We start from the raw sequence: 13,032 nt of genomic DNA, 5'->3' as shown, positions 1-13,032 counted from the left end.
CCGTGAACCATGTCAGTAACAATATATACACATATTCAGTATTAATATGTATACAGTGACATTTTCCCCCCCTCCATAACTTAAAGCAATAATAAAACAAATGGAACAGAGAAAAAGGAAGAGAAAACAGAGATCATGATGTCTGATTATACTATACTTAACTATTTACTTAATTGTAACTTGTCACATCAAGAGACGGAGGTTTGAAATTGGTGGTTACTAATAAACTTTATGTATGGTTCCTAAATTTGTTAAAATAAAAGCATATTTGTCTCTTAGGTTGTAGGCAATTTTTTTTCTTATGGAATACACTTATTCAAATCTATGTACCATTGTTGTATTTTTAAAGGTGTTTTGGCTGCCACTAGTGCGATCATAATGAATAATTTTTGAGCTCTGTCTAATTTTGGTCCTAGTTCTTTATCTTTTATGTTGTTTAACAGGAAGATTTTTGGGTCTTTTGGTATCTATTTTGTAATTCTATTTAATATTAAGTTTAAATCCTCCCAAAGGTTTACATTTTGTACATGTCCATATTGCATGTATTATTGTACCAATTTCTTGTTTACAATGGAAGCATTTGTCCAACAGTGGATACCATTCTTAATTTTTGAGGTGTAACATATAATCTATGGAGCCAATTGTATTGTATCATATGATACCGAGTGTTTATTGTATTAGTCATGGTACCCGTGCATTGTTCCATCCATGTTTCATCCTTTATCCATATATTTAAGTATTTTTCCCAACATTGTTTGTTTTTATATTATTTCATCATTTTCCTTGTTTTGTAATTGAATATACAGGTTTGTAATAAATTTTATTACAGTGTCTGTGATTAAATATTCACAGCAACTACTCTCAGGTAACCTTAAACTAGCTCCCAGCTTCTCTTTTAAATGTTTTAAATTGATAATACGAAAATATTGTACCATGTGATATTCCATATTTATATTTTAACTGTTCAAATGTCAGTGTTATTACCCAAAAAGTAATCTTATATTCTTTTATCCTTTTCTTGCCAATTCCTTGAAGAATAAATTATCTATTGTAAATGGAATTAATGGGTTTTGCAACAGCAACATTTTTGGTACTTGAACTTTTGTTCTAGATGTAATCTCCTCCATATTTTTAATATATGATGAAGTATTGGTAGATTATGTCTCATTCCATTTTTAGAGCAAGGGTTCAGGAATATTTTCCTCTAATTTATATAATTATCTTAAGCCAAGCCAGTTTTTCTCCTGCCTGGTAGAAGATTGACAAAAATCTTAATTGGGCTGCCCTATAATAGTTTTTGAAATATGGTAACTGCAATCCCCCTTATGTATATGTCCATGTTAGTTTATCCAAAGCTACTCTTGATTTTTTTTTGCCTTTCTATAGGAACTTTCTTATTAATTCATTCAATCTTTTAAAGAATTCCCCTGTCAAGGGAATTGGTAATTTAAAAAAAATATATTTTTGGTTTTCAAATACATTATTACTTGTATATTCTTTATATATATATATATTTTTACATTCGGTACCGCACGGATGGCAGTCTCTTCAATCTGAGGCGCCTGCAAGCTCACACCAAGACACAAGAGCAACTTGTCCGTGAACTACTCTTTTACAGATGATGCCGCTTTAGTTGCCAATTCAGAGCCAGCTCTTCAGCGTTTGACATCCGGTTTTGCGGAAACTGCCAAAATGTTTGGCCTGGAAGTCAGCCTGAAGAAAACTGAGGTCCTCTATCAGCCAGCTCCCCACCATGACTACCAGCCCCCCCACATCTCCATCAGGCACACAAAACTCAAAACGGTCAACCAGTTCACCTATCTCGGCTGCACCATTTCATCGGATGCAAAGATCAACAACGAGATAGACAACAGACTCGCCAAGGCAAATAGCGCCTTTGGAAGACTACACAAAAGTGTCTGGAAAAACAACCAACTGAAAAACCTCACAAAGATTAGCGTATACAGAGCTGTTGTCATACCCACACTCCTGTTCGGCTCCGAATCATGGGTCCTCTACCGATATCACCTACGGCTCCTAGAACGCTTCCACCAGCATTGTCTCCGCTCCATCCTCAACATTCATTGGAGCGACTTCATCTCCAACATCGAAGTACTCGAGATGGCAGAGGCCGACAGCATCGAATCCACACTGCTGAAGATCCAACTGTGCTGGGTAGGTCACGTCTCCAGAATGGAGGACCATCGCCTTCCCAAGATCGTGTTATATGGCGAGCTCTCCACTGGCCACCGAGACAGAGGTGCACCAAAGAAGAGGTACAAGGACTGCCTAAAGAAATTTCTTGGTGCCTGCCAAATTGACCACCGCCAGTGGGCTGATATCGCCTCAAACCGTGCATCTTGGCGCCTCACAGTTCGGCGGGCAGCAACCTCCTTTGAAGAAGACCACAGAGCCCACCTCACTGACAAAAGACAAAGGAGGAAAAACCCAACCCCAACCAACCAATTTTCCCTTGCAACCGTGTCTGCCTGTCCCGCATCGGACTTGTCAGCCACAAACGAGCCTGCAGCTGATGTGGACATTACCCCTCCATAAATCTTCGACCGCGAAGCCAAGCCAAAGAAGATATATATATAATAATCTATATACCACTTACAAATAAATATATAAATCTTCTTCTTTCTTATAAAAATACTAAAAGTACAACTTACATATAACCAATAAAAAATTCCAAAACCAAAAAAAACATTCCAGCACCCCCCCCACCCCCCCCCCCTTCCCTTCAACTTAAACAAGATAAAGTGATACAGAGCCTTTTTGTCTACCGCCAAGGCTCAGTCTATTTTACTAGTAAAAGGAATAGTATAAGGTTGAGGACAGATCACATATTTACAGCAGCAATTTTACTCTTGTGGACCAATAAAGTTCAAATACGGATGCCAGGTCTTCAGGAATGTATTGTGTTTGTTTCTTAAATTACAAGTAATCTTTTCCAACTGTCTACTTCTGATATCCATCTCTTCAGAGAAATCGGTGTATCTGATTTCCATGTAATGGCAACACACTCCTTAGCTATGGCCAATGCAATCACAGTAAATGAGATTTGGAACACAGTTAAATTATTACTGATGTCCAAAAAATTTCCCAACAAATACAATTTTGTATTGCTAGGGAAATTGACTCCTGTAATCTTAGGGAACACTTCCTGCCAGAAAACGTTTACTTTCACACAGGACCAAACGGAAAGGAGAAATGTTCCTTCTTCTATTCCACATTGGAAACATCTGTCAGATATTTCAGGCTTTGATTTGTGCAATCTTTGCAGAGTCAAATATAACTGAAGAAAATTGAATTGCACCAAACCATAGCTCGCATTAATAATCAACGTTACCCCTTCTTTACACCATTCAGCCCAGAAATATTCTGATATGTTCACTGCTAAATCTGCTTCCCATCTTTTCCCGGAACTATGAATTCCAAGCTTTTTCCCATCTATCTGGAGGGTAAAATAAATTTGAGCAATAACCACCCATAAAATACATTCCAATTGATTTGACCCCAGAGGAGTCATATTGTTTCCCCAAATTTCTCTTTAAACAGCTCTTAATTGCAGATAGCAAAGAAAGGTGCCATTCGAGACATCATATATTTGCTTCATTTGTTTGAATGACGTTAAAATTTAATCCTTATAACAATCTGCAATATACCTAATCCCCTTCTGGGACCAAATATTTAAAATCCTATTCCCCATTATCTTACACAGCAATGGATTGTTGAATAATGGAGCCCTTATAGAAATTCCAGTTTTCCTTCCTATTATGTCATTGGTATCTTGCCATATTTTAATTAAATGAATCAATATAGGATTAGAAAACTTTTTTTTTTAATTAGTTTCAAGTTCCACCTATTAATAAAATCTTTGGGTGATGGTTCCTCCAACCTGTGTACCACGATGTGTATCTAATTCAGTCATTCCAATTCAAAAAAGAATGCCAAAACCTCAGTTGTGAAGCCAGATAGTAATTCTTAAAATCCAGAAGCCTCAAACCCCCTGATTTATAGTCCCATGTCCATTTGTCCAGTGCTATCCTCAGCACTTTATTGTTCCATAAAAATTGCCTAACCATACCATTATTTTTAAAAACTTATTTGATAAATATATTTGTATTGATTGGAACAAATATTGAATCTTTGGCATGATCTTCATTTTAATATAGTTAACCCTTCCTCTCAAGGTCAGGGGCAGGTCCTTCCACTTCTGCAAATCTTTTTCAGTTTTTACCAGCTCAGAGAAACACGTCTGCTAAGCCCCAGCATGGCAATGCCCCAGGAATTGGTAATGTTTGGAAATACATTCATTTTGATGCATTTTACTCTATTAGAGTTGATGGTAGTTCTTTCCATTTTTCTAAATCAGCCTGAAGAAAACGGAGGTCCTCCATCAGCCAGCTCCCCACCATGACTACCAGCCCCCCCACATCTCCATCGGGCACACAAAACTCAAAACGGTCAACCAGTTTACCTATCTCGGCTGCACCATTTCATCAGATGCAAGGATCGACAACGAGATAGACAACAGACTCGCCAAGGCAAATAGCGCCTTTGGAAGACTACACAAAAGAGTCTTGAAAAACAACCAACTGAAAAACCTCACAAAGATTAGCGTATACAGAGCCGTTGTCCTACCCACACTCCTGTTCGTCTCTGAATCATGGGTCCTCTACCGGCATCACCTACGGCTCCTAGAACGCTTCCACCAGCGTTGTCTCTGCTCCATCCTCAACATTCATTGGAGCAACTTCATCCCTAACATCGAAGTACTCGAGATGGCAGAGGCCAACAGCATCGAGTCCACGCTGCTGAAGATCCAGCTGCGCTGGGTGGGTCACGTCTCCAGAATGGAGGACCATCGCTTTCCCAAGATCGTGTTATATGGCGAGCTCTCCACTGGCCACCGTGACAGAGGTGCACCAAAGAAGAGGTACAAGGACTGCCTAAAGAAATCTCTTGGTGCCTGCCACATTGACCACCGCCAGTGGGCTGATATCGCCTCCAACCGTGCATCTTGGCGCCTCACAGTTCGGCGGGCAGCAACCTCCTTTGAAGAAGACCGCAGAGCCCACCTCACTGACAAAAGACAAAGGAGGAAAAACTCAACACCCAACCACAACCAACCAATTTTCCCCTGCAACCACTGCAACCGTGTCTGCCTGTCCCGCATCGGACTTGTCAGCCACAATCGAGCCTGCAGCTGACATGGACTTTTACCCCCTCCATAAATCTTCGTCCGCGAAGCCAAGCCAAAGAAGAAATCCTCTTCTATTTTTCTCATTAATGATTGATAATTTAACTTATACAAATAATTTAAATTATCTATTCTGATACCCAAGTAACATGTAGCCTGTGATTGTCATTTAAAAGGAGATTCCTTTTCACATTTCATATAGTCAACTTTATTCATTTGCATCACCTCACTTTTATCGATATTAATCTTGTATCCTGATATCGCCCCATATTCTTTCAATTTTGTATATAACCTTTTCTGGGTGTGTTAATTATACTATAATATCATCCACAAATAAGCCAATTTTAAATTCTCTCTCTTTTATTTTTATTCCCTTTATCATGGGGTCTTTTCTTATCAGTTCTGCCAATGGTTCTATAGCTAAAGCAAACAGGGAAGATGATAGTGGGCATCCCTGTCTTGTTGACTTATTCAATTTAAAGTAATCTGAAACCTATCCATTTGTTACCACTTTTGCCATAGGACCATTATATAGTGCTCTGATCCAATTAATGAATTTTTTCCAGTAATTTAAATGTTAGTAGTACTTTAAAAAGATAACTCCATTCAACCCTATCAAAAGCTTTCTCTGCATCAAGAGCTACTGCCGCTGTTGGTGTTGTGCTTGCTTGTGCCATATGAATCAGGTTAATAAATTTACACACATTATCTCCCTTTCTTCTGTTCTTAATAAATCCCATCTGACTAACTTCACCAATTTCAGTACACAATTCGTTAATCTATTCACTAATAGTTTTGCAATTAGTTTATAGTCTGTATTCAGGTCCTTTCCTGTTTTGGGAATTATTGAGACTATTGACATTTTGCAAGATTCAGGCAGATTCTGGGTCTCTTCCACATTTCATTACCTCTAAAAGGGGTGGAATTAGTAGATTACTGAATACCTTGCAAAATTCTGTGGGAAATGCATCTTCGCCTGGTTCTTTATTATTTTGTAATGTCATTCATGTATCGTACATTTCCTTGGTTATCAGGGGTTTTAGTAATTTATCTTGTTCTTCCAATTGTAATTGATGCAATTCAATATTTGACAAGAATTAATCTATTTCAGCATTCTTCCCTCAGATTCAAGTTTGATATAGTTGCTTATAAAATTTCTTAAAATTATCATTGATCACTTGTGGATTATATGAAATCAGATTAACCCCCTCCCTTATTGCTACAATTATCCTTGTTGCTTGCCAAACCAAAATTTTGTGGATTTTCTCTCCAAATTCATATCTTTTTTTTTAAATAATATTTTTTCCCACTTGGTATGTTTGTAATGTGTCATATTTTAATTTATTCTCCATCAATTCTCTCTCTTTTTTCCATATTCTCTCTTTTCATTAAATCTTTCTCTATGATTACTACATCTTTATCCAACTGTTCTATTTCCCGGCAGTATTTTTTAAAAATTTTTGTCCTATAACTAATTATTTGCCCTCTAATAAGGTTTTCATCATGTCCCATAATACAAATTTGTTTGTTGCAGAATTGCAATCGTCTCAAAGTGTATTTTGATTTGTTGTATATATTCCCAAAAGTCTTGCCTTTTTAACAGCATGGGATTCAGCCTCCATCTGTATATTTTCGGCAGAATGTCCTCCAGAGCAATTGACAACAAAAAGGGTGATAAAAGTCTTGCCTTATAGTCAGTCTTTCGGACTCTCCCTTGAATTTGATCAGACAATAAAAACATAATCAATCCTAGAATAAGTTTTAAGCCTATTAACGTAATATGAATAATCCCTTTCTTTTGGATGTGGTTTTCTCCATATATCAATTATTTTCATATCTTGCATTGAAATTAATGTAAATTTGGCTGCTTTATAGGTTAAAATTAAAATCTCTTTCCAGTAAAATATGTACTTGTGTATTTTGCTATTTTTAAAAAAAATGTCCTGCATAAATATCTGGTCATCTTCATTAGGTGCATAAATGTTTAATAAATTCCAAGATTCTGAATAAATCTGCATTCCATCATTACATATCTAACCACCATGTCTGTTATTACTTTATCAACTTTAATTAGTAAATTTTTATTAACTAGGATAACTACTCTCCTGACTTTTGAATTGTACGATGATGCTACGACATGACTTACCCAGTCTCTCTTCAGTTTGAGATGTTCTACCTCTATTAAGCATGTTTCTTATACAAATGGTATGTCTATTTTTTTCCCTTTTTTAAATGTCAGTAATTTTTTTCCTCTCAATTTGGTTGTGAATTCCATTAATATTAATCGTCATATATTTCAATGTATTCATCTTATCAACCCATTTGTCCCAAGTGACTTCTTTCTTCTTCCCTACCATTACATGAACAGTGAGCGCATGATGTGGGCTGCTGCTGGTATGAAATGGTATTAGAAGTGATCATACCACTGAATTCTTGTAGGCTCTTCACCTTGTGAGGTTTGATGAAAAGCCTGACAGCTTCTACCTTATCCGCAGCGATGTTACTCCATGGCTGTTAATCCTGTGGCTCAGGAATCGATGGTTTCGAGCCTGAACTGGCATTTGTCCGGGATGATTGTTAGGCCAAAGTTGCTCAGGCGGGTGCATAACCATTGCAGGTGGGCTGCATGTTCCTTGCAGTTGCGGCTGGCGACTAGGATGTTGTCCAGGTAGATGAATGCAAACTTGAGATCCCATCCCACTGTGTCCATCAGCCTCTGGAACGTCTGTGCTGCATTTGTTGAGAGCAAAGGGTATCCTCAGGAACTCAACCAGGCCAAATGGGGTGATGAGGACAGTCTTTGGGATGTCGTCTGGGTGGACCCAGGATCTGATGATAGCCCGGGAAAAGGTCGACTTTGTGGGCCCCCTGTAGATTTACTGTGAAATCTTATATGTGCAGTATAGGATACATGTCTGGTGTGGTGGCCTCAATCACATGGCAGTAATCTCTGCACGGCCTCCAATCTCCTGCTGCCTTGGGCACCACGTGCATCAGAGAGGCCCAAAGGCTGTTGGAGCACCGGATGATCCCCATCTCCTCAATCTTCTTGAACTCTTCCTTGGCGAGGTTGAGTTTTTCTGGGGGGGGGGGGGGAATTCGACCTTTTCCCGGGCTATCATCAGATCCTGGGTCCACCCAGACGACATCCCAAAGACTGTCCTCATCACCCCATTTGGCCTGGTTGAGTTCCTGAGGAAACTCCATTTCCCTAATAACTCAATATGCAGATATTTATGCTATCCAAACTCTGATGTTGGAGATAGTAGAAGATAAATAGCACAAAAGGTGCAAAATATTTGCACAAGGCAAAGACTAAATTGTTTTTTTTACAGCAAGCAAAAGTTATAGTATATCATGTATATTACATTTTAATGTATTATTACATGACAGTGAAAGGAACCTTGAACTTTGACCATAATTAGAGTAATGTTTACAGTTTTCAAAGCCCCCATGATAGACCAGGCTTTTAACAAGAGAATTGAAAATTGCATTTTCATCATGTTCTGAGCTTGTTGATGAACACTCATCTGCAGAGGGTCTACATGCAGTCTTCAAGGAAAAAGTCAACATCAGGGTTCTCTTGAACTGCCTTCTACCATTGGATAAACCAGTTCAGATTCCATCCATCTAAATGCAGGAAGCACCATCAAATTCAAGTTCATTGTACCAAGATGAAGTGAAGGTTTATTTTACAAGCAGACCAGTTAAACATTTCATACATACACAAAAAGACACAGTAAATTGAAATGCAAAGTGGCAGAGAGCAATCAGTTAGATCAGAGCAAAGGCAGTATAATTTTACCATTATGAAGTTCATTCACAAGTCTGAGAACAGCCGGTGATGCATGACATCACATTTGTGAATCTTCTTTCTGACAGGAGAGGGATAAAGAGAAGGTGATCAGGATGGGATGAGTCATTTGATATGTTGGTTGCTTTTCCAAGGTACGAGAGTTATATATGGGATTGCTGGAGGGGATGGTCTGAGCAGAATTGACAACCCTCTGCAATAAGTAATATTGCAGTAAGGTACTTAATATGGATTTTAGGAAGGGGAGGTGAAGACATCAGGCACTTATTTCCATCAGCGGGATGGTATTGGAGAAGCTTAATACATTCAATTTCCTGGGAATCCACATCAAGGCAACCATAAAGATAGCACATCAACACCTCTATGTCCAAGTAATCACAAGAATTTGGCATGCTGTTGAATATCAAATTTCTGCAGATGCACTGTGGAAGGTGCACTAGTTGTATGATGGTCTGGTTTGGAAACTCAAGTTCCCAGGAATGCAGAAGGCTGCAAATCGTAGCAAACATATGCAAGTCCAAAGACACCATCGTTCCATCCACTTAAGACACTGCCTCAAAAAGCCAACATCATAAAGGATCCTCTTCTTGCTACCATCTTCAGGCAGAAGGTACAGAAGCCTGTAATCCAGCACCTCCAGGTTCAAGAACAGGTTTTTTTTCCCCCCCCTCCCCCCCAAAAATAAGTACATGTAACATCACTCTTTTTGCACTAACTGTAAATATAAACATTTATCCATCCTTTTAAATTTAACTATTTGTGACAATTTATAAAATTGATGTTGCTGTAACTTGTGTAGCTACAACAAGCAAGAACTTCAATGTATATCTCATTGTACTTGTGAACATGACACAACTAAAATATTCATATCCTTCAGAACTAAGTAAACCTCAAAGGTATGGTGGTGCTGGTTCTAGTTACTAATTCACAGCTTCAGCAGACTGGGCTCAAACCTGACCTCCAGGTGCTGTCTGTGGAGTTCACACCTTTTCCTCGTGACTGCACGAGTCTCCTCGATGCACTCTGCTTTCTTCTCGTATGTTAAATGCCCTGACATTTTGGTGAATGGCAAAATTTTGAGGTGAATAGGGATGCTCAGAAGTCTGTGAATGCAGAGATCGATAAAATTTACAGAGTATGGAATCACACTGAGAAGGAAGATCAATTGACACCAAGACTAGCATGACAGCACTGTTATAGGGGTTGTACAGGAGTCTGATGGCTGCAGATAAATAAGTCTTTAAGCCTATTTGTGTAGTGTGTTTGAGGTGTGATGGGTCTTTCAGTATGTTGGCTGGCTTCACTAGGCAGCAGAAGATGTAGAACAAGTTGATGGAAGGAAGGGAAATTTGAGCTCTATTTTCTACCTTCTGTAGTTTCTTCCAATCTTAAGGAGAGCAGCTCCCATACCATGCTGTGATTCATCCAGTAGTACTGTATACATTCAAAAGTGCACCTGCAGTAGCTGTTTAAGGACACCAGAGATATGCTGAACTCTTTCTTAAGAAAGTAGGGGCATCGGTGCACTTTCCTGATTGTCACGTCAATGAGCTTGATATTGGAACTATTTCTAGAGAAACAGGTAAAGCCTGGAAAAGGGCTTACCTATCAACCTCCCCCACCAAACCAAGCCCATGCCAACCATCAGCAACACATTTACTCCAATCCTACATTAGTCATATTTTCTAGATGTGAATTTACACATTTGTTGTTAAATCTCGATGAATAAAAATTGAATTTCAAAGAAAAATACAGAGACCAGTTTAAAATTTCCAATGAAACTTCCACATAGGAAGTCAAACACATAACATGGTGGAAAAATAAAATTAAGAACACATCAAATGAAAAGGTTTAATTTTTACCAATTTCCCAGTTTGACATCACATTCTGGCAGGGAAGAAATAATCCCCCAAGGATGGTCAAGGCTTGTCATGAACTTAATGAGCTGAAGGACATTTCCATCAGTTAAAACTCTATGAAGACATACTGTTAATTTTTAACAGTGGCCGAAAAGAGATCAATTTTACAATCTACCACTTTGCCCATAATCTTTAGGGCTTCAATTAAAAAAGTGAATGATGAATTTAAATTTACACAATCATTTAAAATTATTTCACAAATCAATTCCAAAAGCAGCACAAAGAAAAATTATTCAGAGATGCTGGATTAGCATCCAATCCTTACAACCTCTGGAAATCCAAATACATAATACAAATAATTGGACAATAATTTCAAAGCCTCAGAGTTCTTATTTCATCAGAACTGGAGGAGGGCATGGAAACCAATGCCACAGTAAACTTTGCAGATCAACTACTAGGGTTCATAGTGCCATCTAAACTGTGCAAGCTGCTTCAGAGCTGTACATTGAGATTGGAAAATAAAGGAAAGGCCAATGTCTAATCATGGAACAAATGCTGACAACGTCTGGAGAAGAACTTTCCAACTGTTCTGCATTGCCAGAAGCCTTAGATCAGCCTTTCTCAACCTTTGTTTTTATATGGCCCTGTTGGACTCAGCTCAAAGTTTATGGGACCCCTTCCCTGTGAAGCAAACAAGTTCATTTGGTTTCTTCGGTACTTCTCTCCTATTGACAACATAAAATGAGGACCATGTTGATTGTAGTGGAGGGAAGGCATGTTGTTTCAAGGAGGACATCACCCAAGATCACACTTTGTCCTGGATGCAACAGAGAAATTGCAAGAAAAAAAAATCCCTTATAGAGGACAGGGTATCCTATCCATGTCCACCTATGACCTCTTGGCTGTTGGCCTATGCTCCTCTCCTTGCCCCTTCTTCCCTCCTCCCCTAACTGCTTTTTTAAATATATTTGCTCATACCTTGAAGGGCTCAGGCCCAAAACTGGCTATAAATCTTTACTTCGTATGGACGCTACGGGACCTGCCGAGTTTCTCCAGCATGTTACTTCAATCACAGAGTCTGCAGACTTTCCCCCGCCCCGCCCCACAGAGAGATTTGCCCCATTACTTCGCAACGAGTGCGCATGCGCCTGGAGCAGCGACAGGTCGGAGGGACTTGCACTGCACCGGCACCCTGAACTGTCTTTGTGATCATCTAACAGATCACTAAGTACAACTTAAAATAAAACAAGGGTACAGTAGCTCCTACTCAAGGAATTCTCGTCCTCAGGTCCGACTCTGGACTGGTGGGGGGGGGGGGGGTGATCGGAATCACTACTCAACCCGCACCACGGTCCGAGTTCATGGAAGTCACAGACGACGAGTGTGAAGAAGCCCTTACCTGCTCTGACTCAGCAAACACCGTGGAACAACTCGCAAAAGGCCAACCTGTCTCAGACGCACTGACATTGAAGCGGCCATTTTCAACTCGACGGCGAGCGACGCGGCTCCTGACGTCTGAAACGTCTCCCAAGCGCGACCGCAACTCGAAATTGACGAACTGCTTTCCAGCCCCAAGACAATTATGAATTTTTCAACATGTATTAATCGACAGAAAACAATTCAGCTGGTTTTTTTTTAAATGCATCACCGTGGGTTGTTTTCAAGTTAAAATGTGACGTTTCAATCAATTCAACCCTTACAAAATAATGTGGTTTTGGAAGCCTTTCAGAACTTTCCATGCTAGTTTATAAGAAGGAATTACTTACTCAGCGTCGTCACTGTTGGAACATGAGAAGGAGAGCCATGTGTATGTAGCAAAACGATACAATAAGTGACAGAAAATGCTGGAAGTACCCAAAAGGATGGGCAGCATGTGTGTAAAGAGTTGCAGACCGTTCGCAAGGTTGTTGAACTGAAACTTTATTTCAGTTCATCAACCCAGAACTTTTTTAATGCAAGAGACTGAGGTGGGAGGACATAGCCCTATTTATTAACTTTTCAGCTAAAACATATACTCTATGCCCCCCAAAGTGGCTTACTGTGCTAGTCCTATATGCCTGACCTTGGCATATACTGTCTGCACCAATTCTTGCTCAGATTACTCTGAATATTTATTTTCTATTTTATGTATTTATTGCTTTTTTAACTTTATT

At 39.2% G+C, this 13,032-nt stretch overlaps 1 protein-coding gene across 1 annotated transcript in view; it reads right to left on the bottom strand.

Annotated features, from left to right (window-relative positions):
* ndufs4 (NADH:ubiquinone oxidoreductase subunit S4) overlaps positions 1 to 12,388 on the bottom strand; it is a 179,699-nt gene extending 167,311 nt beyond the window's left edge. Inside the window, exon 1 of the mRNA XM_069924337.1 lies at positions 12,279 to 12,388. Coding sequence (XP_069780438.1) covers positions 12,279 to 12,358 — 80 coding nt within the window. The 5' untranslated portion in view covers positions 12,359 to 12,388. The remainder of the gene's footprint in view (positions 1 to 12,278) is intronic.
* Positions 12,389 to 13,032: the final 644 nt, after the last annotated feature.

This window comes from Narcine bancroftii, chromosome 3 (genome assembly GCF_036971445.1).
Source record: "Narcine bancroftii isolate sNarBan1 chromosome 3, sNarBan1.hap1, whole genome shotgun sequence".
NCBI classification, from domain to species: domain Eukaryota; kingdom Metazoa; phylum Chordata; class Chondrichthyes; order Torpediniformes; family Narcinidae; genus Narcine; species Narcine bancroftii.
The sequence above is the reverse complement of the archived record's forward strand: the minus strand, read 5'-3'. Positions and strand labels throughout refer to the sequence as shown.